Source organism: Maniola hyperantus, chromosome 5, assembly GCF_902806685.2.
Source record: "Maniola hyperantus chromosome 5, iAphHyp1.2, whole genome shotgun sequence".
In the NCBI taxonomy this organism is placed as follows: Eukaryota; Metazoa; Arthropoda; class Insecta; order Lepidoptera; family Nymphalidae; genus Maniola; species Maniola hyperantus.
This window is the reverse complement of record NC_048540.1, coordinates 7,921,111-7,949,077: the sequence shown is the minus strand read 5'-3', so window position 1 is coordinate 7,949,077 and position 27,967 is coordinate 7,921,111. Positions and strand designations below refer to the sequence as shown.

General features: G+C 36.0%; 1 protein-coding gene across 1 annotated transcript; it reads right to left on the bottom strand.

The window, feature by feature from the left end:
- Positions 1-27,964, bottom strand: lin-28 (protein lin-28 homolog). Its single transcript, XM_034968592.2, has 5 exons — positions 27,734-27,964; positions 17,646-17,776; positions 6,639-6,811; positions 6,203-6,323; positions 1-5,506 (listed from the first exon to the last, which is right to left on the bottom strand). Exons 1-5 carry the CDS (start codon positions 27,771-27,773, stop codon positions 5,423-5,425), a joined length of 549 nt encoding a protein of 182 aa, XP_034824483.1. The 5' UTR covers positions 27,774-27,964; the 3' UTR covers positions 1-5,422.
- Between the last annotated feature and the right edge of the window lie 3 nt (positions 27,965-27,967).

The following is a 27,967-nucleotide window of genomic DNA, read 5'->3' as shown; positions in this document are numbered from 1 at the left end:
TTTTAACGAAATTTGGTACAGAGATAGCTTGCATCCCGGGAAAGGACATAGGCTACATTTTATCCCGGAAAATCAAAGAGTTCCCGCGGGATTTTAAAAACCTACATCCACACGGACGAAGTCGCGGGCATCATCTAGTGTTTAAATAAGAGGTGGGAAATATTAGTACATCGTCGTTGCGACTTTAAGACCTCTTATGTGTAAGAAACACGTTTACGAGAAAATCAATAAAAACCGTCTACTGAAAAAAAATTAATGATACCAATTACAACAAACTATGGGACAAGCAAAACTCTATGAACATAAACTATGACGTGTAACCACAACCTTTGTTTTGTACCTACTAGCTATAGCATTTTGGCTTCACGGGCTTCATTTTTTTCGCAATGTGGATAGCCACATGTGGCTATCATATTCTTTTTTTTTTTGCAAATGTTACCTAATTATTTTAATGTCACACCAGTTGTCGCACTGGTTTTTACGCGGATGGTGAATCCCAATATTTTCTTTTGAAATACCTTCGAAAAAATCTTTCTAAAAGTAGCCCTGTAGTGGTTTTAACCACCATTCCTTAAAAACTTGATGCATGTGGAGTTCAGATCGAAAAATAGATCATGTAAGTCGATTAAAAATAATTATTGAAAACTTGTGTGAGTATAGATTGCACACATAAGATATTTTAATATCGACTTTTGATGAGCTAGCACATAGATTTTATAATCTATATATATATATATATATTATATAAAATTCAAAGTCCTGACTGACTGACTGACTGACTGACTGACATATATATCAACGCACAGCCTAAACCGCTGGTTCTAAAGAAATGAAATTTGGAGGGTATATTCTTTGTAAAGAGTAGGTATCCACTAAGAAAGGATTTTTCGAAATTCCACCCCTAAGTGGGTTATATGGGGGATGGAAGTTTGTATGAAAGTCCGTCATTTTTCAAGTTATTTGCATGAAAATTGGTATTTGGAAGGTTATATGTGTTATTCGGTGCTGTTCAGGGTGCGCGTCCTGATGTTATAATGTTTGTTTCTGAAAAAAATGCCATTTGTTTCCTGTAGGCCACGCGGGCGAAGCCGTGGGCAGAAGCTAGTCGGTAAATAAATAAATTAAGATTTAGACGTTCGTATACACATGAGGTTTTTTGCATTCGATTGAAAAAAGTGATTTTGACAAAAGTGACACATATAGGAGGTCTTAGAGTCGCAACGACGATATACTTACTATATTCCTTCCATACTAAACTAACATGTCTATTCGGATAAATTATGCATATACCTACGAGTAATTTATAATCTATTTTTTATCAATTGATAAATAATGATTCTTCTTGTAGCAAGCATTACATGAGGTAGGTAGGTACTTAGTTTTATTTCACTAATGATTTTAAGCTTTATTTCAGTTCTGATCTCTTACAAATAAATAACATATTACGAGATGTAATGTATGTAGCTGTATCCTTTTGACATACTAAGCTCAATGAAGTAGGTTCTCACACAATACTTTTTTTACTTAAAATAATAATTGTAGTAAATTATGAGGCAGATTTATTACAGTATAGAGGTATTCTTAGTTATTTACTTACCTACTTAACTATATTTATCAAAATATGTGTCTTATTTTTAACAAAATGATTTTTAACGAAATCCTAATGAAAATAGCTTAACTATAATCATTATGTTTTCACGTGTAATATTAAAATTATTAGCATCAACACTTTAGCTTATGTACTTATAACTAGTTTTACTTATAAATCGATGGGCTTACAGCGGCATAAGGGCTTTCTTTGTCGCAAAGTGCCGCGTGGACGCAGCGCCGCGGCCGCAGCGCTGCGGTCTTGCTGCTTTGTAACACCATATAAATAAAAACGCACGACTGCAGCGTTACACCCCCGCTGCAGCCGCGCGTCTGTTCAACGAAATTATATCATGGATAATTTACAAAGCAGCACGGCCGCAGCGCTGCAGCCACGCTGCCTCCTAGCGGCACTTTGCGGGAAGGCGCCCTTATTTGCATATTTTGTACTGTTAAGTATCCTAAAAGTGTCTTCACAAAATTTCGATATTGTTGAAAACATTGAATCCAAAATTATAAATTTTTCTTAGTTCATCGGATGTGTGAAATGACATTAGTACTATGGACATTATTTATTACATTCTAAAATAATAATTATTGCAATAAATTTTTCGGCTTTGGCACATAATGTTGCACTTTATACCATATTTTAAAAACATGTACAGGCATTTTTATTGTAGGTATCTTTAATACCTAAACTGCAATTTTACCTATCCAACCATAAGTAAATCATTATCATCATCATCATATCAGCCTTTCGACGTCCACAGTTTAACATAGGTCTTCCTTAGAGGGCGCCACCATGCCCTGTTCTCAGCCATCTTGATTCAGCCGCTTGCCGGTATCCTCTCTATTTATACCATCACTCATCGGTCCAACTATTACGGGTGTCGGGATAAGTAATAGGTTTTGATTGAACATTCGTTTTGTCGTATTCACGTTTATCTCAATATCGGCACATTTCCAGAGTCACTATTCACTATCTCCTCGAGATCTTGTGCTACTTCAGTCAAAATAACCACGTCTTCGGTGTACTATCTATAAGTATGAGAATTGAGATGTACTCGCCATGAAACGCATTAAGACCTCATCTTGTACTTTCTTGGCCAATGTTTTGAAAAGGTGTTCGACTGCACAGGTATATAAAGTCCCCCTGTCTAACAGCTCTTTGCAAATAAATAGGTTTCGTGTGCTGAGACTGTACTTGAAAAGTTCTTGATGAAGTGAAAGTTCTTGATGAAGTGTTAGAGATACATCACAGAGCCTCGATATACCGGCAATAAACTTGGCATCATTGAAACTATTCCAGAACAACCCAAATTTATATAGAGTCGAAGGTTTCCTTGAAATCCAAAAAAGAAAGACCAAAGTGGGAGATTATATTCTTCCGTCTTCTGAACAGATTATTCAGAAGACAAGACACCTTACGGTGAGAATGTGGTTCTTTACAATGCCTTTTCGAAAATTAGCAGCTCTGGAGGCTGAAACTCGTCAAGTCTTCCCTGTCGTCTCGTCAGATCGTCGTTAGTTATAAAGACAAAATATTTCAAAACATTAATTCAATGTTATAATTACAGATTTCTACAAAACAGTTAAAAATTAAAATCAGGAATTTATTCAAAAATATTTCTGCCTAAGTAATCTAGCCGAAAATACCGTTTGCGGTGCCATCCTTATAAATGCAGCTTTTCGTCGACTACCTACTTTATTAAGTACGGCATATTTCAGCTACCTTAAATCTAACCAGTGGTAGATGCATCCGACTATTCGTAAGCACTTGTAAAAGTTTATACGAATAAAAAAGATTTTCATTTCATTTCATTTCATATCACGAATGACGACCATAATGTACAATGTATACTTGTACATGCACTGTAACGGTATAGGCGCTATAGGCGAATTTATATGAATGTTAAATTGTTTTGTTCTTGCCGTTTAAATACCTAGCTGGTTTTCTTAAATCTAATGATATTGCGCAGTTTTGATAAACAAGTTTAGCGGTGTTTAAAATAATATCGTATATCGTTACGATGCGATATCGACTTACCAAAGAAGTCACATTATGCACTCTTATAATACGATCATAGGCAGAATAAAACTCTAACTTATAAATAACGTCTAAAGTGGCCGTAATATAATATAGCAACAAAATTATTAATAATAATTATACAAACACACACAACTTTGGGTATAAAATAAGTATGTAATAATAAAGATTACGAGCACTCGAACACATAAAATTTGTACTACGTTACGTATGCCAACTTAAGTCATAAATTCTAAGAGTAGTTTTGTACTTTACGGTTTTGTTATGATCAGTCTTGTTCTTAACAAAATATTATATTATGCATAACACTGGTCCTTAAGTAATAAAAAATGAGGTAGATGCATTAAAAATTACGTTAAAATACGTGTTCGTTTAAAACTAAAGCATCTAGCTTCAACCGCTATATGAACGTATTAAATTTTATACTTATAAGACGCCAACAGGTTGCTAACGGCTGCAATTAATAAAATCAATCCTATCTGTAATCTTTTTAAAGGTTACTTAGCAACATTGTTACACTTGTCAAAAATTGTAAGTATGATTACGGATAAATTGATTCAACTTTAAGACGTCTATCAGAAGATAGGTTTTATGACAGCATTGTCACGGTCAATTTAACTTACGGATAGCTAACTGTCTAATGCGATGACTGATGTTTGCATGACAAATATTTGGATAATTCTTTCCTTCTGGATAACTCTCGATTAGACTCTTTTAACTCGTCACATTAACAGAAGTCAAAACAGACATGAGGTAGGTAAGTGATAGGATGGCACCGATGGCACACATAAACTTAAGAAAAAGTATGACAGTATATGAAATTATCTAAATATATAAAAGGAAAAGGTGACTGACTGACTGACTCACTGACTGACTGATCTATCAACGCACAGCTCAAACTACTGGACGGATCGGGCTAAATTTAGGCATGCAGTTGCAGATAGCTATTATGACGTAGGCATCCGCTAAGAAAGGATTTTTGAAAATTCATCCCCTAAGGCGGTTAAATAGGGGTTTGAAATTTGTGTTGTCCACGCGGACGAAGTCGCGAGCATAAGCTAGTATTATGATAACTATGAAAATTGACATATTTTATTATAATATATTTACCAATAACGGATTAGAAGCAATAAATATCTTAATTTTGTCCCTTTGGATTTGTCCAGAACAAGTTATAAAACCCCTGGTAGACAAACATACACAATTGTATTTTAAAAAGTGAAGACAAATTCGTAAGCTTGTATGTGTGTCATACGCGTAGCGACACAGACTACATAGATATCGGCGCGGGATTTATGCACCTTTTAACACCTTCAAGCGAGCTTCAAAAAATGATGACCCGTTACCAGGGTTGGTCCAGAGTAAAATAAACGGACCACATCAGTGCCGCTGATGGGCAGCATGTAGATGTTTTAAATATTTTTATTCCAAAACACTACTAGATTCCAAGATGAGCCATCTCGTTTCTTACCTACCTCATACCTATCCCCCCGTTTCCATTTCGTTTGTCACTTGTCGCTTGATATTCCAGTCGCAGTACATTTTGACACAAAATCGGTATCCGACAAGTGTGAATAGCTTCATATAAAATGTTCTGCCACTGGAACATCCGATAAAAATCCTAGCCCGACAGTTGACAAGTGGGAACGGGGGTATCTGTAGTGACGTCTGTAAATGCGACAAGATACGCAGAGAGTCTACTCATGATCAATGAGATTAACTGATTCAGAACCTATGGTCTAATGAACGCCAAAAATAACCAACATGTCTTAAGACGAACGGCACAGATTACGGCTGCTGTGGGCTGCTGTGCGCGCTTCCCTGGGAACTGCCTGAATTCTTCGACTGCGAATCATCCTTTTTTTTCTCGACCTTAAATATAATTCAAATAAAGACAAAGTAAAAATAAATTACATTAATCTACACTTAGAATTTACAGAATAGTTCTAAGATTTAGGAATAGGTACAGAAAATAAAGCGATTGATTTCATACTTGTGATAATAGTACCTAGCTTAGGGACAGTCGGTATTTCTGTATACTTAACAAAATTGGTATCTTATTATAAGCATGTATTTGTTACTTTTAAATATGCAGATGTACTTGTAACCTATGTATGTTTTTGATCAATAAAAACTGATTTATTTATTTATTTATTTATTTATAATAATACCTACTTAATGGTTTTTAGGCTCCCAAATTTTTTCTAATGTGTAGGTTAATATTAGCATTTAGACAAACGCTGGCGCGGACTTTTTGTAGATATGTTCGATATACATAATTTTCTAAGAAAGTTGCTTAGCCATTTTAAGCTGACTTGAGTCAGGTAAATGGTCATTGATTAGTACCAGTTTAACAAACTTACAAAAAATATAGCCTGCTAGGTTATTTAAAACCAGCTCACTAACATTAGTAAACTATTTTACTTCTCGCTATCGTATTAGCTTTGTATTAGATAAAACGGTAGGTATGCTGACAAAAAATAAGTTTGGTAATAATAATAATATAGGTAACCAATTAAATATTAGGTACCTAGTATTATTGCTAGTGACTCGTTGGAACTTATTTACCTTTATAGGACAATCAGCAATGAGGTGATCCTCACTCTTACAATTGTGGCATCTCTTTGGTTGTGGCCCCATACTGCACTTTGCTGCTATGTGGTTTGCAAACTCTCCGCAATTATAGCAGCTGAAAAGTGCAAAAGATTAATTAATAAGATTTTTTTGAAGGCAACGCCTATTACCTACGGGATATAATGAAACCACATACCTAACTAATAGCCTCGATACGTCTACTTTTCACAGACCAAAATCACAATTAATATAGTCTGTGGATTCAAGTTTTAGCACAAAAGGCATACAAAATGTTATCTTACGAGAATAGCTTAGCTAAAAGGATATATCTTTAATCTTGAGTACCCTAAAGATTTGCTTGATTGCAACTAAGGCAAACTATGAGCAAAATGTCTTCAATTTTTTCTAGTAATTATAAGATTTTACGTACCGTATTTTTCTGAATCTTTTTTTTGACAAGGGTCGTCGATGAGAGCCTTGACAGTCTACTGCAGACGGTCCAGACACACGCGTTGCCTCCAACCCTTTATCAGACTCTGTACACTCAAACTCCACCAATTCTTCGTCACCAAGTGATCTGAAGCCAGGCATTTGAATCACACTCTGAAATAAACGATAGGATAATTAATAAAACAATCCTGATGCTTATATGCTGCATACCTACTATACTATCCAAGGCGAAGTGCTAACGCGCTTGTTCCGACTCTCTCTTGAAGCTACTCAAGTCCCCAATTGTGCACTCAATACTAAAAAAACCGGCCAAGTGCGAGTCAGGCTCACGCAATACGGGTTCCGTACTACAGTCGTATTTTTTCGACGTTTTGCACGATAATTCAAAAACTATGATGCATAAAAATAAATAAAAATCTGTTTTAGAATGTACAGGTACCTTTCATATGATACCCCACTTGATATAGTTATCTCACTTCGAAAGTTGAAAATACTAATTATTAATTCATGACCACAATTTAATTTTTTGTGTGTGATCTAACCCTAAATTCACGGTTTTCAGATTTTTCCCCAAATGTCAGCTATAAGATCTACCTACCTGCCAAATTTCATGATTCTAGGTCAACGGGAAGTACCCTGTAGGTTTCTTGACAGACTTGAGGTACGGAACCCTAAAAACCGCGGATGCAGGATGCAAGCTATCTCTGTACTAAATTTTACAAAATTGGTTAAACGGATGGGCCTTTAAAAATCCCGCGGGAACTCTGATTTTCCAAGATAAAAAGTAGCTTATGTCCAGCCCCGGGATGTGAGCTAATTCTGTACCAAATTTCATCAAAATCAGTTAAACGGATGGACCGTGAAATGCTAGCAGAAAGTTTTTTTTATAAACTTTTGCTTTAGAATAATAGTAGGTAAAAATAATAGGTGAAAATAATACAAAAATGCCAGCATACGTTGTTCCTTCGATCACAGATTGTAAGCATGGGTTCATTAAACTGTTTTCAAGTTACTTCCTGTAAGGGTTGTTAAGAGATCACAACATAGAGATAAGGTCGCCTTTAAAGCCTTTAAATAAACGCTTCTTCTAGTTTCTACAGTAATCTCTTTAGGGTGTTTTAATTTCAAAAGTGCAATAAAACATTCAGTATCATACAATTTACATGGACATACTTTTTGTACTTTTGTTATATTATATGTAAGGATTTAAGGAATGAATATTTATGGAAAAATTTAATTGCCAGATTTCATAATAATATTATCTCAAAAACTCATTTTATCATATGAGTCGTAAGTCACAGGTCATCGTTTACTCATTTATGATCTTACTATCATACATTCAATTGGATGAGTAATTAGTTCTCTTCCATGTATTTATGAAATAATCAATACAATATAATAAAAAGAAAAATTCTGACTGGCTGACTGACTGACTCATTAACGCCCAATCCAAACCTTTGGCTCTCGAAAGCTGAAATATTGTCGAAAAGAAGTAAGGCTACATTTTCATAAATTCCCACGTGATAGGGAATAAAGAGGATTCATATTTTTAGTGAGCATAGCTGCGAGCGTTCACTTCTAGATACTAAATTCATATATGAATAATGTACTATGTACGCTACAATGACATAATGGAGTCGGTTAATAAATAAAATACACCGGGAAAATACAAGTAATATGGTACCTTATCAACAACTTCCAATATAATAGTGTTGGCCTGATATAATTTTTTACCGCTAGCGGTGTTGCAGTGGGGCGAAGTACAAATTTAGTGGCGTAAATGTATAGAAAAAACATCCGGACTTGATAAGCCGAACAAACAAATAATGTACGCTATCGGGTCGACCGCTAGATACGCTGCGTGTTTTCTCAATGGATTTATATTTTTTACTGAGTAACGAGATACTTCACGAAAATGATATATAGATGCGCTTGACATCTGTAACGAATAACTTTTTACACTGCAGCAATGTGCTTCCAAACATCACTTTAACAGTAAACTTGGTGATATTTTCATTCTAAAATCTTTGCATTTATAATAACACTAGATGATGCCCGCGACTTGTTCCGCGTGGATATAGATTTTTGTTTTTCGTTCCATTTTTCCTTTTGAGGTACGGAACCCTAAAAATTATGAACCTTTACAAACTTTTATCCTCTATTTTTAACCCCCTTGAGGTAAAAAATTTTAAAACCCTAAAACTTTTAACCATAAGTTCAAATACTAATTTTCGTAAACATAACTTGAAAAAGGACGGTTTTTCGTACAAATCATCCCCTATTAACCCCCTTAGGGATGTCGAAAATCCTTTCTAAGTAGGTGACTAGGTCATAATACTAATCATAAAACTAATGTCAAAATTTCAAGTTACTTACCCCAGCGATTTAAGCTGTTGTGACTCTACCGAGGCCTACCTAATGAATTTACCCTACCTCATATACTGATCTACCTAAAGAATACGCTTCCTATTTCATATCTTTTAGTGGCACGCGTATCATCTAACAGTAGAAACCTTTTAACATGTTGTGAACGCAATAACCCAAGGACGTTTAGAGTATCAGAAATAGTGAGTTCATCAGACCTAACGGACCTTACGGGGTATGAGCTGAGGAAGTGGGCATTCACGTATTGAATGCTCAAATGACTGTAGGTGTTCGGGCTTTGAAGGTATGTATTCACGCATAGAAACTAACACATTATTTTGGAACGTGCGTTCGTGTATAGGAGTTGTCTGGTCGATCATTCAGTTGTTCGCGTATTGAATACCAAATGTCTACCGTGTTCGGGTATAGAATTTAAACCATTGGGGTTTAAGATGTGGGTTCAGCAATTGAGACGTATTAAAAGAAGTGTAATAATATTAGTACCCATACTCAACGTGTGTAAACCTAAATGTAAGCTCTTCCTCCTACTGTAGGAAGAAGAAGCCCTGTGTAATGGCACCATTCACTCCAGTTCGTGTAAAAGGGGTTAGGAGTGAATGATGGTTGAAAGCTCCGCCGCGCCTTCAACGGTGAGCTTCTGCCTAGGTTTAAAGAAGAAGTTTAAAGAAGTTTATTCTCATAAAGACAAAGTCACTTACATGAGAACTTAATTCTAAGAATAAAGTTTACAAATATTCGCCATTTAGGTACTCATTCAATGCATTTGTCGAAGTGATTCGCATTACTCATAATGTGAGCAGCTAATTCAGTTTTAAATGCATTGAATGAGTGTACATTTTTTATGTGTGCAGGTATTTGGTTATAAAGTTTAGCTCCTTCATAGGTAAGGGTTTTTCTGCCATAATTTGTTCTAGTTTTGGGTAGGATAAGGTAACTGGCTCGACGAGTTTTAGTTTTAATTTTTGTAAATGTGATATTTGTGTGGATTGTTTTATTTATAGTTTTCCTAACAAAAATACATGTGTTGTATATATATAACTGATGAATGTTCATAATTTTGGTGTCGATGTAAAGTTTTTTAGTATGTGTTCGAAAGGGATATGTGAAAAGAATTTTTATTATTTTATTTTGAGCAGTTTGTAGATGAGCTAATCTTGTCTTGGCAGCACTTCCCCAGACTTCAATCAAGTACATTAAGTGAGGCTTAATTAGTGTATTATAGATAGTGTAACGAAGCTCACGTGGTATAGTTCGTGCTAGATTTCTGATGGACCCAGTCATTGCTGCCAATTTGCTTCTAAGATGTTCAATTTGAGTATTCCAGTTTAAATAATTATCTAATCTTAATCCAAGGTATTTTTCGTTGTGTTTTTGATGTAACGGAGTATTGTCAATTGTAAGAGGTTGATACGATTGAATTAATTTGTTTTTAGCTTTAAAGATTATGTAGGATGTTTTTGAAATATTTATCGTTAGTAGATTATATTTGAACCATGCAGACAAAGTGTTTAAATCTTCTTGAGCTTGACTAATAAGAGTTCCAATAGATGGCCCAAAATAGAACAAACAGGTATCGTCTGCATAGAGAGTTAAATGACCATGCAATCCTAATTCTTGGATGTTGTTAATGTAGACCAAAAAAAGTAACGGGCCTAAAATAGAACCTTGTGGAACACCACATGTTACTGCTAAAGCCTTGCTTTGATGTTCACCTAATTTGACAATTTGTGCTCTATTAGTTAGGTACGATTGAAACATTTTTAGGGCGATGCCATTTATTCCAATTGTTTCAAGTTTTTTTAATAGCAAGTTTGGGCTCACGGTATCGAAGGCCTTTTTTAAATCAATAAAGATGCCTAAAACTATATTTTTGCCATCAATACCGTGTTTGATTTTAGTGACAAGGTCAATCGTAGCAGTAAGAGTGCTACTTTTTGGTCTGAAGCCATATTGTCGAGCAGAGATAAAATTAATTGAGTCAAGATATTGTTGTAGCCTATTGTACAATATTCTTTCCAGAACTTTTGACAGTACTGGCAACACAGAAATAGGTCTGTAGTTTCCCGGATCCGATTTAGAGCCTGATTTGTAAATTGGCGTAACTTTCGCAAGTTTTAGAGTATCTGGAAATATTCCATGTACAAGTAAGTAATTGAAGCATTCTTTTAAAGGGTTAGCTATTTGATTTAATATGCATTTAATTATTTTAGTACTTAAACCGTCTATTCCTACACTGCAATTATTATTAAGGTTAGTTATTATTTTAGTTATTTCATTGATTGTACAGGGTTCAAAAGTGGATAGCTCAGAGCCAGATTGGAGGAAAGTTTGAGGCAGGGCGTGGGAGAAATTATTGTGGTAGGACTTAGGAATGTTATTTGCTAGAATAGGTCCAATGGATGAGAAGTATTGATTGAAAGTTTCACAGATTTCGTTTGGATCAGTAATGGATTTATTGTCTATTATTAGTTTGGGAAGGGCAGAGTTTTGTTTTATTTTGTTTATAGCTAAATAATTAATCAATTTCCACATTTGTTTCGGCTTATTACTACATTTTTTAAATTCTTTGTAATAGTAGGTATTTTTAGTTGTTTGAATATATTTAGATACAGAAGCACTCTTTGTTTTAAATTTCATTTTTAAGTTATCATCATCTTGGTTCTTCCTTAGTTTTGTCCATAACTCGTTTCTTTCGTTAATTTCTTTAATTACCTCACGATTTATCCAATCTTTCTGCGGAGGGTTTAATATTTTGGTTTTTAATATTTTACTTGCATCTGTAACATTTCTTATTTGTTTTTCTAGTTGCATAAAATCGGTCACAGTATCTAACTCAGCATTGTTCATTAGGGTTGTTAGTTTATCATAGTCTATTGCTTTATATTGTAGCCGTAAATTTTGGGGGGGCTTAGTTTTTTTTATGTCCAAGTATAATTGCTTATGGTCAGACATTGGTGAATCAATAATAGCCATGTGAAAAGAATCATTCTTCAAATTGGTACTGATATGATCTATAATAGATTTTTTTGTTAAGCATTCTCTGGTACAGTATTTTCCGCTTATTTTATTCAGAAGTATGTGTCCTGCACCTTTAATGAGTTCCTTATATTGTTTGGTCTTTTTGTCTTTTGTTAACAGGTCTATATTAAAATCTCCAAAGACAATAGCTCTAATTTTTCCTTGAAGCTGAGATTCATACGTATCAAGAAAGTCCTGAAAGTTTGTGTGTCCTGGATTGTAAATAACTCCTACGTCAATCGCGAACTTTTCAAGCCGCACCCATAAATAATTGTTTCCTCCAGAATACGTCGACTCTAATAAGCTTGATTTTATATTGTTGTGTATGTAAGCTGATACTCCACCTCCCCTAGAATCAGATCTATAGTTGTAGTAATGCGTATAGTTCGGAATTTGTAGTTGCAAAGCTTGATTTTCATTACTTATCCAGGTTTCGGTCAATAGAATCACATGTATGATGTTTGGAATTGTTCTTAGTATACACTGAAGCTCGTCAAATTTACCTTCTTTGCGTATGCTTCGAGCATTAAGGTAAAAAAATGTAAAGCGTGACTTATAATTATGTAAACTTTGATAGTTTTCGAGAACTTGGTAGGTGGTAATGTCTGCTTGACTAGTTGTTGTTGAGGATGGGCTTATTGCGTGTAGTTTTTTGTCAGTTTTACGATTTTGGGAGTTCCGTGTATGTATTTTATAGTGATATCATTCTCACCATTGTTTGTTCGAACAGCTAACTCTTCTTGTAAGGTTTTGAGAAATTTTTGCTGTGCAGGGGTCTGGTCTGAAAAAATCTTAATAGTTTCCGGCGTCTTGTTTTTGTTACGTAAAATATTTTTTGCAGTTTGTAAAGAATCAAAGCATACTTTAATACTTCGAGATTTATGGGTAGTATATTTGCCAATCCTAAAAGTTTTTATAGGTTTTGGAGTGTTTTCATCCATCAACGAAATAATTTTCTGGACTTCAGTTTCATCCTTTAACCTTCTTTCTTCATCATTAGCGGCAATGGGCTCCGGCAAACCAACAATTATGATATTTTTTTCTCGATTCCTGCGGTCTTGTATCTCTTGAACTAGCTGCTCATTAAGGCACAATTGGTTTTCGGTAAGAGAAGATGTAGTTTGAGAAGGCATTTTAATTTTACTGAAGTTATCTTCAAGTAACTTTATTTTACTATCTACTTTCGCTTCTAGTCGTGTAAAGTGACTTTGTATATCTTTATGCTCCGTCGACATGTTCGGCGATGACTTTTTTATTTTACTCAACTCAGTCTTAAGTTCTATCACGTCGTTTCGTAGCAAGGTTGTAGTTTTTTCGTTTGATTCTTTCATTTGCAACATTTGTGTTCTAACTTCTGTAATATTCTCTTGCATACTCTTCATAATATGTTCATTGGATTCTACATACTTCTCTAACAAGGTACTGATACGAGTAAGCTCTGATCGCACTTCCTTTATTTCATGAGAATATCCACAGTCATGGTCAAACGGCTGTTTCCTTTTACGAAGCGTTATTTGCGGGTCATCTTTTAAACTGCTCAAAGTTGATAAATCTGGTGTTGAGCCGCCGCTTGTAAGCGGATATTTTTGTGAAGATTGTTGGCCACTCATCATGATAACAGTAGTGAACGTTAGTTATCAAATTAGATATCTCGTAATCCAAGCAATATGCTACGTTCTATGTCCCATACTTCGCAATAATATAAGCACAAAGTATGTAATTAGTTTACTTTATTAGTGTGTATACTTGCGTGGTGCACCGTACTCCGATACGGCGCGGCTCGCGGCGTCTCGAATCTCGATGCATGAAAGAGTTAAAAAATAGCAATTGCGCTCTTTTCGCGGGGGTGAGGTTGAGTCGCGATGCTACGACTGACGAGCGTCTCACACGTAACAACGTCTTAATCACCAGTAATTAGATAACACTTTTTAAGTCCACACTACAACTAGTTAATGTCCGTTTTACATTGGCACTAGCTAAAATTTTTAAAAGTGAAGTTTAACTTTAATTTAGCACACGTCTGCTCTGCACGGCGAATATATCGGATTCATCTGCCTTCCCTTGGTATCCTATCACATTAAGAACATAAAATACCAACGAACACGAGCTCCCCCCCCACTACGCGTCATCATTCAAGGGATAGCGCAATGTATGCAAGCATACTGTTAGGAGAGGTGCGTTCCTCTCATGAGATAGCACGGCGCATGCAAGCATACTTTATAGTGGCGTGTTCCACTGTAAATGGTTTGTGTAGTGTGGTGTGGTGTAGGTATATAGATCTCTTAGAGATCTAAAGGATGAGTGGCTTACTCTACGATACCGCCGAAGCAAGCTATAAACGCAGGCCTAACCTCAATCCTTTGTGTGTGAATGAGTGTAATGATCTTAGAGATCTCAAGGATGAGCGGCTTGCACTACGATACCGCCGAAGCAAGTTATAATCGCAGGCCTGACCTCAATCCATTGTGTGAAGGTATGTTGCATTTTATTATTTTTACTTGTAAGTGATAAAGTAGTCCATGCTAGAAATCACTCTAGCAAAAGATTCACAAGCACTGGGGCGCTAGGCTCTCCTTTAGGCAGGATGCACAAACACCAGAGCGCTATGGTCGTCTCTCGCATAGGTGTCTTCCAACGCTAATGCTGGGTTTTTGTATTTTACTTGTAAGTGATAAAGTACTCACGCTAGAAATCACTCTCTAGCAAAAGATTCACAAGCACTGGGGCGCTAGGCTCTCCTTTAGGCAGGATGCACAAACACCAGAGTGCTATGGTCCTCTTTCGCTTAAGTGCTCTCGAACGCTAAAGTTGCTTATGTATTATTTATAAATATCCATCAGAAGAATGCAACGCTCCAAGCAATATTAGGGTAACATAGAGATCAACAGACCTATCTGGTGTCTCTAGTCAATTCAATTCAATGTTTAGACACATGCGTAGCCCAATAGGTAAGGAACGTGTCCCTTTACACACATACCCTTGTAATTTAGCACTCAGAGTGCTCGGTCTCAAGTGATAAGTCATCACTTATTTGTGTACGCTAGAAATCACTATAGTAAAGATTCACAAGCACTGGGCGCTAGGCTCTCCTTTAGGTAGGATGCACAAACACCAGAGTGCTATGTTCCTCTCTCGCTAAAGTGCTCTCGAACGCTAAAGTTGCTTTATGTATTATTTATAAATAGCCATCAGAAGAATGCAACGCTCCAAGCAATATTAGGGTAACATAGAGATCAACAGACCTATCTGGTGTCTCTAGTCAATTCAATTCAATGTTCAGACACATGCGTAGCCCAATAGGTAAGGAACGTGTCCCTTTACACACATACCCTTGTAATTTAGCACTCAGAGTGCTCGGTCTCAAGTGATAAGTCATCACTTATTTGTGTACGCTAAAAATCACTATAGTAAAAGATTCACAAGCACTGGGCGCTAGGCTCTCCTTTAGGTAGGATGCACAAACACCAGAGTGCTATGTTCCTCTCTCGCTAAAGTGCTCTCGAACGCTAAAGTTGCTTTATGTATTATGCGTGTATTCACTAACCACCATAAGGCGGTTAAGTATTCCAACGAATGTCAGAGTACAAACAGAACAGCAGTATTACCTGCCCTCTGTGATCGGTAGTTATTAAAGTATGCTAGAATCAGCTCAGCAAAGGATTCACAAAGCGCCAAGTGGCGCCATTAATGGCACTAGGGTTCTCCTTCGCATAATCATCTTCCAACGCACTCCAACGTATACCAGCAAATAGATCGAAAGTAAACACAGAGTACAACTCCGTCTGCCAGCTCAAGCAAGGATTTACCGAGTATCCTAAAGGACGCGCGGTTCACCTCGCCTAAGCAGCCACATTACCAGATCAATCATGAATCGCTTTTAGACTTTAGAAGTATCGCCCCTATAACATAAGAAAAGTATCCTTGTACTTAAAGTGGTCCCATTCTCAAATTTTCTTACTTGAGTATAAATCTTATGTGTCGTCCAGCACATAAGTTTAATTAGATAGATTATATTATCTATTTTTTATAACGTCGGTTGAGTTATTACTCAATCCACAATCCGGACGTTATTACGTAACAATTTGCGAGCACACACACCGTTCCGACCGATGGGGTCGAAGCGATGCCGCACGCGCCTTCCAACGAAATATTGATATTTGGATAATATTTATAATTGCACCATCTATTTAAACTGGCTTGTAAGTAATAAGAGCTATGCTCTCAAGTTATAATATTCCAAACTTGGTTTACAATAGAGCCATGCTCCCATGTTTCCACCTACCTTAGTGGTGTTCTAATAGACAGCACGTACGATCATGTGCATGCCTGCCCGCTCTTGCGTTCATTTTATAGCACCCTGCTTTGAGACTTTGTATTTACATAAGTGTATAACCTCTGGCTATGCCAGTAAATCCCTGTATTTTACCCCTTTTTTCCACTTAGTGGTAGCATTCAATGTATGGCGCAGCGGACCCAACACGCGCAACACTGATTCGGCATTAGGACATTGACCGCTTGGTCGTTCCTTTCTTCCAATTATTCTCCTTTAGTGAAACAGCGATAGACATAGTGCAAGGTGTCACCGACAAGCACGTCTACCGTCTTAGACAACCTCACCTCCATATCATTCAACTAGTTGCACCTTAGGGAAAAAATAGCGATAGACATAGTGCAAAGTGCCACCGACAAGCACGTCTACCGTCTTAGACAACCTCACCTCCATATCATTCAACTATTTTATAATTCCACAGACCTGTTTAAATGAAGACTATGTCCTCTATAAGAACACTTAATGCAAGCACCCATTTCCACAAATATTTCCACCACACGAGCGCTAGGCTGCACGCACCTTAGTGCGCGCATGTCCCGCCTCGCCTCTACTCATTATAGTTTCACAGACCTGTTTAATTGAAGACTATGTCTTCCTCCATAAGAGCACTTAATGCAAGCACCCATTTCCACAAATATTTCCACCACACGAGCGCTAGGCTGCACGCACCTTAGTGCGCGCATGTCCCGCCTCGCCTCTACTCATTATAGGTGTCTACCACTATGGTCCTCGTCAGCGTGTTAGAGTCTACGAACGTTAAGTGCTCGCACTTCCATTACACACACACACAAGAAGCCATATGGTCGACCACCAGTTAATTGCTCAGCCCTCACGGACCACCCCTTGCAATGATAAGGGAATTTGTTCTTTCACATAAGTGTTCGAACTGTGGCCCAACGCAGTAGAGAAAACTAATGTCAAAGTGTTTGATTTTGATTCTAACTCCCGCGACCGTCTGGTCCGCAGGCTCCAACCGACTAGAGACAGTTTTCCTCGATAGACTACATTGACTGGCGGCCGTATGAAAACCTAAATAAAAACCGAATTTCTCATGCACCGACTAGACTGACTGACTTACATTAAAAAAAAAAAAATTATTTACTTTTTTTTTTTTTTTTTTTTTTTTTTTTTTTTTTTTTTTAAGGTCCCTATGTTGTATGTAGGCTATGTTCGTTACACTGTGCGTTGATCAGATCAGTCAGTCAGTCAGGACAAGTTGTTTATACTCGTAGGTATGTTAGACATAGAAAGCACCTGGTGAACAAAAACGTCCTGCCCGCCATCGTCCGGAGTGATGAAGCCCCAGCCCTTTGCCACGTTGAACCATTTGCAGCGACCGCGCCGCGTCACACCCGTCACACCGCTGCCGCTCGCACTCCCCGCAACTGTAATATACATTTTGTATGTTAAATAGTTGTTATCGTCATCATCATGATCAACCCACTGCTGGCTCACTACTGAGCATGGGTCTTATCTCAAATGATAGTGGTTAAGTCGTCAGCATCCTAGTCGGGGTTCTGGAGTTCTGTCCCATGCATGCGCTTCTAACTTTTCGGAGTTATGTTTGTTTTAAGCAATTGAAATCACTTGCTTTGACGTTAAGGAAAACATTGTGAGGAAACCTGAGCGCCTGAGAGTTCTCTATAATGTTCTCAAAGGTGAGTGAAGTCTATCAATCCGCACTTGGCCAGCGTGGTAGACTATGGCCAAACCCCTTCTTATTATGAAAGGGGACCCGTGCTCTGTAGTGAGCCGGTGATCGGTTGATCATGATGAAATAGTTGTACAAAATCAGGCGCTTAATGTAGGTATAGTAAATAAAATATTTTGTAACATCGATAAGTTATATGGAACAGTCTTTTATGATATTAAAACTACTGCATTTTGTATTTTATCGTTGACCTCATCTATTTTATTTAAAATACTAATTAATTAAAGACACCTGAAGGAACTTCGAGAAAGTTGTACTTAATTGAATTCCAAAACGGAACATTCAACTAGTTGTGTAATTGCATTAAGTTGTTCGTCCCCTCTTTTAAATGCACAAACATTTCGATTTTTTACCATTCGGAAATCTATTAGCAATATATGAGGGCCCACGATCGTTTATAGGACTAAGAAAGGGTATACTATCCCCCTTATCGGCTCCTTCACAAAAATAACGTGGGAACCGAATGCAAGAATGAACTCTTCTTTTTATGTGTAGATATCACTATACTCGTAGCTGTTAAGGTTGAAGACCTTATTTAAAGGGTATGATAATACCGATACGCGTTTCTACTTTTAAATTACGCAAACAATTAGAAATTTGATATTTAGCAGTAAACTGGTAGTTACTAAAAATTTATTCATACACCTAAACCCTTATAATAATAATAAGTAGATAATTTGTCTGACAATGATGTGATGAGTAATCAAAACTCTACCAAAGTGAACTAACTCTACAAAGGTATCTAACTAAAAAACCTATTTTCAGATACAGTTATTAATCATTTTGAGGAATGTGAATAAGTTCCGATTTAAAAGGAACTCAATGACACACACTACACTACTTTACTGATGACTAATCACCGAAACTTCAACTTAAATTCTTAATATCCACGTGGAATTCTTAAGTAGGTACTGTAAGTTGGTACCTACCTAGAACTATTCAAAGGAATGGAAACACGTCTTTAAATTTATTTCGCCAAGTGTGAATTTAATAATTTCATAAAGTAAAATCTTGTAATATATATTACAGATATTATTTGTAAAAGGAAAAGCTGATTGACTGACTAACCGATCTATCAACACACACGCCAAACTACTGGACTGTTCGGGCCGAATTTAGGCATGCAGATAGCTATTATAACGAAAGGATTTTTAAAAATTCAATCCCTAAAGTGGTAAAACGTAATTCAGATATTGAACAAAGCTTTAAGTTTCCCCTAAGTTAGGTAATACTTAATTGAGTAAGTATGTAATTTAGCAAAGACCATAAAAAATTGGAAAACAATGTAATTAATTTATTTTTGTCGAAGCAATTCGAATGTTACAGCTTTATTTGCTCTCCAATTTAACAAATGTTTGTGAATACTGGTATGTACGGGTACGGGTAAGCTAAGCATAATATTATTTCGGGCAGTAGCGGCGGTAGGTAAAAGCGGCAACACACGTGCCGGCGACGGCGGGGACTCGAAGAATGTGTGGTATTTAGGTTGCGTTTCTGGTACCTCTTCATTCATTGCCGTAACACTGCACCTTGCCGTGCCTCGCCCCCCATGCCTTGTCGTCAAGAATCAACCGCACCGCAGCAGATACTCAATATTTATTATTCCCTATACCGCATTAATGAGAAAGCGTAAACATTCGTTTCGACTTTTACTATTTCGTCATATGCATTTTTAAATGCGCCATGTATTTTGTTACACGACTACCTACCCAAAAAAGAATTTGATGTTTTCAGGGCGTATGTAGGTATGTGTTTTTTTATTCCACCATAACTTCTGAAGGCCTGAACAGATTTGGATGTATATAGAGGGTATCATTAGCATCAATTCTTACATCATCCTGAGTAACACCAGCTAAAATTTTTTTTAAAAATAATTATATTGCGACTCTATGGTCACATTTTCAATAGTAAAAAAGTCTTTTCAGTTCGTTTCCTGAAAAAAGAATTGAGTGGTTGTGAATGTGTCGTTACTCGTTATGCTATTAGAGATGACTGGATTTTGGTAGAGCCGTGATGAATTAGTGGTTAGGACATCCACCTCCTATACGGCAGGTCGGGGGTTCGATCCCAGGTATGTACTTCTAACTTTTTAACGGAGTTAAGTGCGTTTTAAGAAATTAATATCACTCGCTTTAACGATGAAGGAAAACATCGTGAGAAAACCTGCATGCCTGAAAGTTCTACATAATGTTCTCAAGACGTGTGAAATCTGCTAATCTGCAATCGACCAGCAGCGTGGTGGACTGTCGCCAAACCCTTCCCATACTGGAGACTTGTGCTCTGTAGTGAGCCGATGATGGGTTGATCACGATAATGATTTTTTGATAACAATACGTTATTGAAATTTTATGGTAGATATGTTACGTTCATATTGCATGACGCATAAAAATTCGTTCTCGCTGATCAGTAAGATAGGTGTAAAGCTCACGAGAGTAGAAGAGATAACTAACTAACTACGAATGTTTAGTATTGTAGTTTTAACGTAGCTAAATCTATTATACACATATAGGTATATCTAAAAAGTCAAGTGCCAAAAATCAAGTCAATTGGTTGCTTAGTTAGGGCGTGAAAGAAGGAAAAACAAACAAACACATTTTCGCATTTATAAAGCAACCCATTCAATTGATTTTTGGCATAGAGATTTTAAAGAACGGAGAGTAACAGGCATCAGCTAGTATAATGTATATAATTTTTAAATAACTGAACTAGGTTGTACATATAATTGTGTATACTTAATAATTGTATGTATGATTGTACATATATTCGGGCGAAATACTGGCTTCCCATAGCGCAGGGAATCCTAGTTTAATACTCCAATAATTTGGGGACCAGGAACTTTGCGTTGCTACTACCATGCTTAACTTCGTGTTTACCAGTTTAACAGTTTCTAGAGGATGGCGAACTGTTTATTTTAAAATGTATTATTGTAATTTACGTGAACAATAAAAATAAAAATAAAAACCTTGTAAATTTTTATCAAATAAAAATTTATATTCTATTATAATTAAGTATATACCACTTGATATACTTATCTTACTTTGAAAATTGAAAATACTAAATATTTGTTCATGTTCATTAACATATTTTAATTTTTTTGGCGATGTAACCACAACCTTACAGTTTTTGGATTTAATAATTTACTTGCGCTATTCAGGACCTATCTACCTGCCCATGATTCTAGATCAACGGGAAGTACCCTATAGGTTTTCTTGACGACGAAGTGATCCTATACGGGTTCCTTTTTTCCTTTTGAGGTATGGAACCCTAAAAACACAAATATGCGACCTTTTTGTGTCGATCATAATGAAAATATGTAAGTACATACAAATAGATACACCACCCGCTACTGTCGTATTAGCTAGTTATTGTTCTGATCTGAGGTATTAACGTAATGGACTCAAAGGAGTAATATTTGTACAAAACATTACGAAATAAAAGGGACTGGTGTATTCATATAAAGGGGATTGACGTGCTTCCTCAAATTATTATTATAATGTTGGTCTCAATTTAAGTGTATAATAAAGACTCTAAGTACATTCATGTCATTCAATAAAGACTCGTACTTCTAGATTATTATAATATAATGGACAGTGGATAAGGCAAAGCACATAAAACGTGTACCTTCGCTTTTATCCATGAAACGGCAATTTAATATTAAAGTAAACCTACTTTATAACTGTGGATAAGACTTATCCACCTGCTCATGGCTCGAGATGCATGCATGGATGAAACCAGATAGGTACTTTAAATATACAATTATTAGGCACTTGTCACACATGGATAAAAAATGCAAAATATATTTTTAAATTAAAATTCTTTTCGATATAGGTAGACTGAAGTGGCAATGGACAGGTCATGTCTATCCCAGAACTGATCGCAGAACGGCCGGTGGATCTGAAGTGTTCAGGAGTGGAGACCACATACCGCTAAGCGCAGTGTTAAACCTGAAGCAGGTGACGGGAAGCGGGTGGATGAGGAAGGTGTATGACCGGGTCTGGTGGCTCTTGATAAGGCATATTTCAAGCAGTGGACACATACAGGCTGATGGATTGAATTGGATTGGATAGGGACCTACTAGCTGATCAACTAAGAGACGCGTTTGAACTTTAGTCTCTAGGTATGGACTATAGGTAATTGGAGCCGCAGACAGGGTTTCTCTTACACTATTTCGAAAATATTTACGGTTTACGAAAAAGTGAAATAATACTATATATATACTATATAATAATATACTATATAATAATACTATATAATAATAATGTCATGTACCTACTTAGCCAATAATTGTTATTTTTTTTTTTGTTCCTCTGTATGAAATAATTTTAACTCACTCTTATATATTGTTAATTTTTCGAGAAAATCTATAATTGGCCATACTTCTGTAATTAGCTTTTAAGAAACTTATTGTATTATTTCGCTGTTGATTTTCCTATAATAAATAAAATAAAATAAAATAAAAATATAAATAAAAACTATTTACTTATTAAATAAAAATAAACTAGGCGGCGCAAAAGCTTAAAGGCTTTCACATAATTAAAATTCAGTGCTAAAGAATCTCATTAAGGTAGAACACAGAATAAGTAGCCTTCCAACATAATATGTAAGAACACAGAATATAGGGGGTGGCCTTCCAACATCAATCTGTAAGAACATCCTTAATACGTACCTACCTACTCGTAATCTATAATTTTGAATTTTGTATGTCCCCGGCTAAGATTAGACTGCGCTCGTGTCCTTTTTTTAAAATAAATATTTTTTTACAAATTTTGGATAGTTTCAGAGTTTACCTACCAAGTTTCAACAGTAGGTATAGTTCTCATAGTTTCGGAAAAAAGTGGCTGGGACCTACGGACGGACAGACAGACAGACAGACATGACGAATCCATAAGGGTTCCGTTTTTTGCCATTTGGCTACGGAACCCTAAAAACCCGCCAAGTGCGAATCAGACTCGCACCGAGGGTTCCATACTGCAGTCGTATTTTTTCGTCATTTTGCACGATAAATCAAAAATTTTAGGGCATAAAAATAAATAAAAATCTGTTTTAGATTGTACAAGTAAAATCCTTTCATATTATGATACCCCACTCGGTATCTTAGTAATATTACTTTGAAAGTTGAAAATACCAATATTCTCCCATGAACACATTTTAATTTTTTTCTTGTTATGCAAGCACAAATTCGCGGTTTTCGGATTTTTTTCTTTACTTTTATGACCTACTAATCTGTCAAATTTCGTGATTCTAGCTCAACGGGAAGTACCCTATAGGTTTTCTTGACAGGCACGACAGACATACGTACAGACGGACAGACATACAGACAGACAAAGAAGTGATTCTATAAGGGTTCCTTTTTCCTTTTGAGGTACGGAACACACCTAAGAAACCTACAGGGTACTTCCCGTTCATGAATGATGAATGATGAAATTTGGCAGGTAGGTAGATCTTATAGCTGACATTTGGGGAAAAATCTGAAAACCGTGAATTTAGGGTTAGATCACACAAAAAAAAATTGTGGTCATGAGCTAATAATTAGTATTTTCAACTTTCGAAGTGAGTGACTATATCAAGTAGGGTATCATATGAAAGGTCTTCACTTGTACATTCTAAAACAGATTTTTATTTATTTTCGTGCAAAATGACGAAAAAATACGACTATAGTACGGAGCCCTCGTTGCGCGAGCCTGACTCGCACTTGGCTGATTTTTTTTAATGTTGTCTGTCTGTGCACGCATCACACTGAAACTAGTGAAGGGATCTGAATACAACTTGGTAGTTGCAGATGGTATGGATAAAATTTAAGTTAAAATTACTCTAGGTTGACATTTAGGGGTTAGATAATTTTTTTGCCCGTAAAATAATAGAGTTCCTTCGGAATAGGGAATGACAATTTTGTCATTTCAATGTAACTCCATAGCTCCGTCAAATCTGAACCAATTTTGACAATTGATGATTTGATGAATGATGAAGGATGAAACTCCTCAACGGGTAACAACAAAGCAATGTAATTGATTACTAAAATGTAGACTTTTAACCATAGGTACATTACACCGATTGACTTTAAACCATATATTGATTTTAACATAACATGATATCATATAATGTTATATGTTATGTTTTATAGGTAAGAGTAATTAAGTATAGGTTTTTGTTAAAAAAAATATTTTGGTACCTAAACTTCTAAGTGCAATAATTCAATATTATGCGGGTTATCATTCCTAACATTCCATGTGGAAGGTTTCTACTACGTACCTATAGTTCCATTTGCCTACAAGTAAACCCTCCCGTGCGAAGCCGGGCGGGTGAATAGCTGTACATAGGACAAGTGCAAGCGGCGCAGCAGTAGCGCAGGCGCATCTCACTGTCGTATTACGTATATCTATTATGTTTACTCAGCATGGAGCATGCGAGTCGACGCCCGCGCCTAGCTGCATCGCACCGCCCGCATCCCAGCTCTAAAACTATACACTTAGGAATTTAAAACTTCATACTTCATACGCATGCTTAACTTTTGATTGCATTCCAGTACACTCAACTCAAATATTTGATGATAATATATTCATGTCTTATTTTCCTACAATTTAACGCTAACATTCCCCAAGCTGGATACTTATTCTACGTGATAATATTTTAGTGTTAGTTAAATAAAATAGAAGCAGCGGTAAATGCTTCATAATTCGGTTACAGCACCAAATACAGCGGTACATGTACCAAATTTTTAAGCAAGTACCTACTTAGGTTTAAATTTTGAAATTATCACACTCGAAAATAAATCAAAATAACTCGCGTTTGCAGATTCTTGGGAGAAACTAATATATAGTAGTGTACTTTATAGTATTATTTAAAAAATAGGAGAATTTAATTTAATAATATTATATTTTTATAGGTACCTAAATATAAAAAAACTTGCCCTGGCTGACTTATCTATTAACGCTTAAACTAAGTTTAAATGTTGACAGTAGGTTCCTTTTACGATGTACTGCCTTCAATAAGAAAGGATTTTCGAAAATTTCAAAAGGGGTTAGTTAGGGGATGAAAGTTTCTACTTTCTATGAAAGTCCATCTTTTTTCAAATCATATCGATGAAACTTAGTGTTTTAAATTTTGGTTAAAAAAGACGAAATACGTACCTATGTCAAGGTTTCTGAAAATCCTACCGCCAACAGAGCTAAATGAAAAAAAATGAAAGTCTGCTATTTTTTAAGTTATTTCCATAAAAATTTGATATTTGGGCTTTCAGTTAAAAATAATGAAAAATGCATGTTTTAGGGTTTTTGGAGATTCCGCCCTCTCGCTAATTTTATAAATTCCACTCATGTTAGTTCACATATAAAAATAGCCGATAAAACTCTTAAATCTTCATGATAAAAGACGAAACTTAAGGATCTTGACATTCTTGGCTTATTGTTAGTTCAACGATTACCTACTGTTTCGAAGCTCGAGTTAATTTAAGCTGCCTTATTTTAAAAACAGGAAGGGGACACTGCATATTTTAGCTCAATTTAGCCGTTTCTGTTCCGTTTTCAATATTTTGAAACTATAAAATAGTAACATTTGTGTTAATACTTATATCCTAATAATTATTATATAATCCACGATACTAAACATGCACCTGATAACAGACTTACTTTTAATAAAATTACTTATTTTTTTCATTTTTAATAGAATTACTTTAAATTTTCCCTAAATATTAACAACGTGAAAGGAAAAGTACCTACTTAGTACTTACTTACTATCTACCACGCAATATTAATAAGGTAAGTGACTCTACAATTTTTTTACAGTAGGTATATTTTCAATCACATGTTGTAATGCACAGAAACTAAACCTTTTTTATTAATATTGGAAAGTCCAAGTTACTGTTTAGCGTAATAGTTACGTATACCTACCTACCAATGTATTTATTTAAGTAGGTATAGGTAATTAATTACACACTAGAGCGGCGTAGATCAATTAAAATATCGCAATGTGTTTTAAATAACTACCTAGTTATAAAACGTAAGCCTGAAACGAGTCGCAGCGGTCTCGATTGACATGTATAATGAATAAGAATTTATTTAAATAGGAATGCACATGGTTTGGTATTCCGTTACTTTTTATATTCCCATTCATGTGTATAGAGTGAAGACCCGTTCTAACGTATTTTGGAAACCTTTAATTTTCTAAAACCTACGCAAAGTAATTTTAATAGTTAGACCACTTTCCCAGAATAATAGCGTTCCGTAAGTAGATCTTAAGAATATTGTGCCATTCACTGCTTTTTTGCTGTTATCAATCGCAGGTATGGAATTTGAACATGAATCATCGTCAAGTGGCGCTTGCGTTCGGGACCTTTAGCTAGGAGTGAAAGAGATGGTTAAATGTACCACAATTCAGACTTAATTGACTGGTTACGGAGTCGGACCCTGCCGTAGGGACGTAGCGTTACTTAACATCGACTTTCTAAAAATTCCAAATAGGTATTTCTTCTGCCACTCTCCATGAATAACAATTTATTTTGGAAATAACGCGCTCATGACTCACATTTATTCATTACGGAGAAGTGCGTTTCTGGTCAGTACTACGCAGCTCATTGTAATTCAATGATACCTACGTTTTATTTCATGATGCAATAGGGGACTTCCAAACCTTGACTATTGCGATAGCTAAATTCAACCTGCTCAAATCAAAGACATCGATAGAGTGCTTGATGGTCCTCACTACTAGTTTGGTATGTAAACGACAAAAACACGCAGTGGAAGAATGGTGGGGAACGGAGATTACAGTCCTTCGAAAATGCAGTCGGCCTAAAACGCACACCAGCTTCTGAACTCCCACAAATTAATGGATGTATAATATGCCGATGTAATATGGGCCTTATTTTGATAGAAGTAAGGTGTCAATAGTAGTATTAAGGCTTCCTATCGAATACAAGCTACGGGCGCGAGTAACTTAAACGGAATTGTACGACGGGTATACGAGTATAGTAAACAATTTACGACGACGTGATGCGTACCTTGTTTGATAATACGTTCCCAATTTTGTTTTAGGAAAATATTTATCACTTTCCATGTTCATTGGAAGATAGCTAATTATCTAAGCAGCGATAGTTCAAAATAGATACCTATAATATTATGTAGTTCTTATTTGCACATTATATTATAGTACCTACCTACCTTGACAAGTAAAAAAACAACAACAAAATAATAGTAAGTATGACCAACCAGTCGAAGCTTAACAAAATATTTCTTTAAAAATACAAATATGTATACAGCGTTATTCACTTCAGAAATATTTAATTACAAAGCACTTATAATTAGATAACTGTAGTTGTTGATTATACGTGTAGTAAACATGGTACGCATATGTGCGACATCAATGAACGCGACTATTAACCTCAATTCGAATATAATTTCAATGATGTTGTAAACAATTCCTACGATTAGCTTCCCAGGCCCTACGAGTCACACATCCGCTCGATAAGGGTACAACTTCCAATACACGATACAGCTTTTGACATACATGCAGGCACCGTAACACGTGCGAGGAGCGATAAACAACGTTCACAAAAATATGCAACAAATTAAATTAAAAATCAACGTAGGTACTTACATAATATATTTAAAGATACTTCAAATTATCTGTTAATACTTACTTGAAGACGGAACTGCATTTCCGCCTTCCTTCCCGCTCATGTTAACTAAAATATCTTAACTTGCGCCACTAATATCACCTCTGTGTAACATCCATCCTTCGCGTAAACAAATAACACTTTTATTTGCAGTTCATTTGACATTTACAACTCCGTGGTTTGGAAGAATGAGTTGTCAACTATCATCAAAAATTCGTAGGGTGCATGAGTGCGCGCACGCGCGTAGCGGCTGGCGAC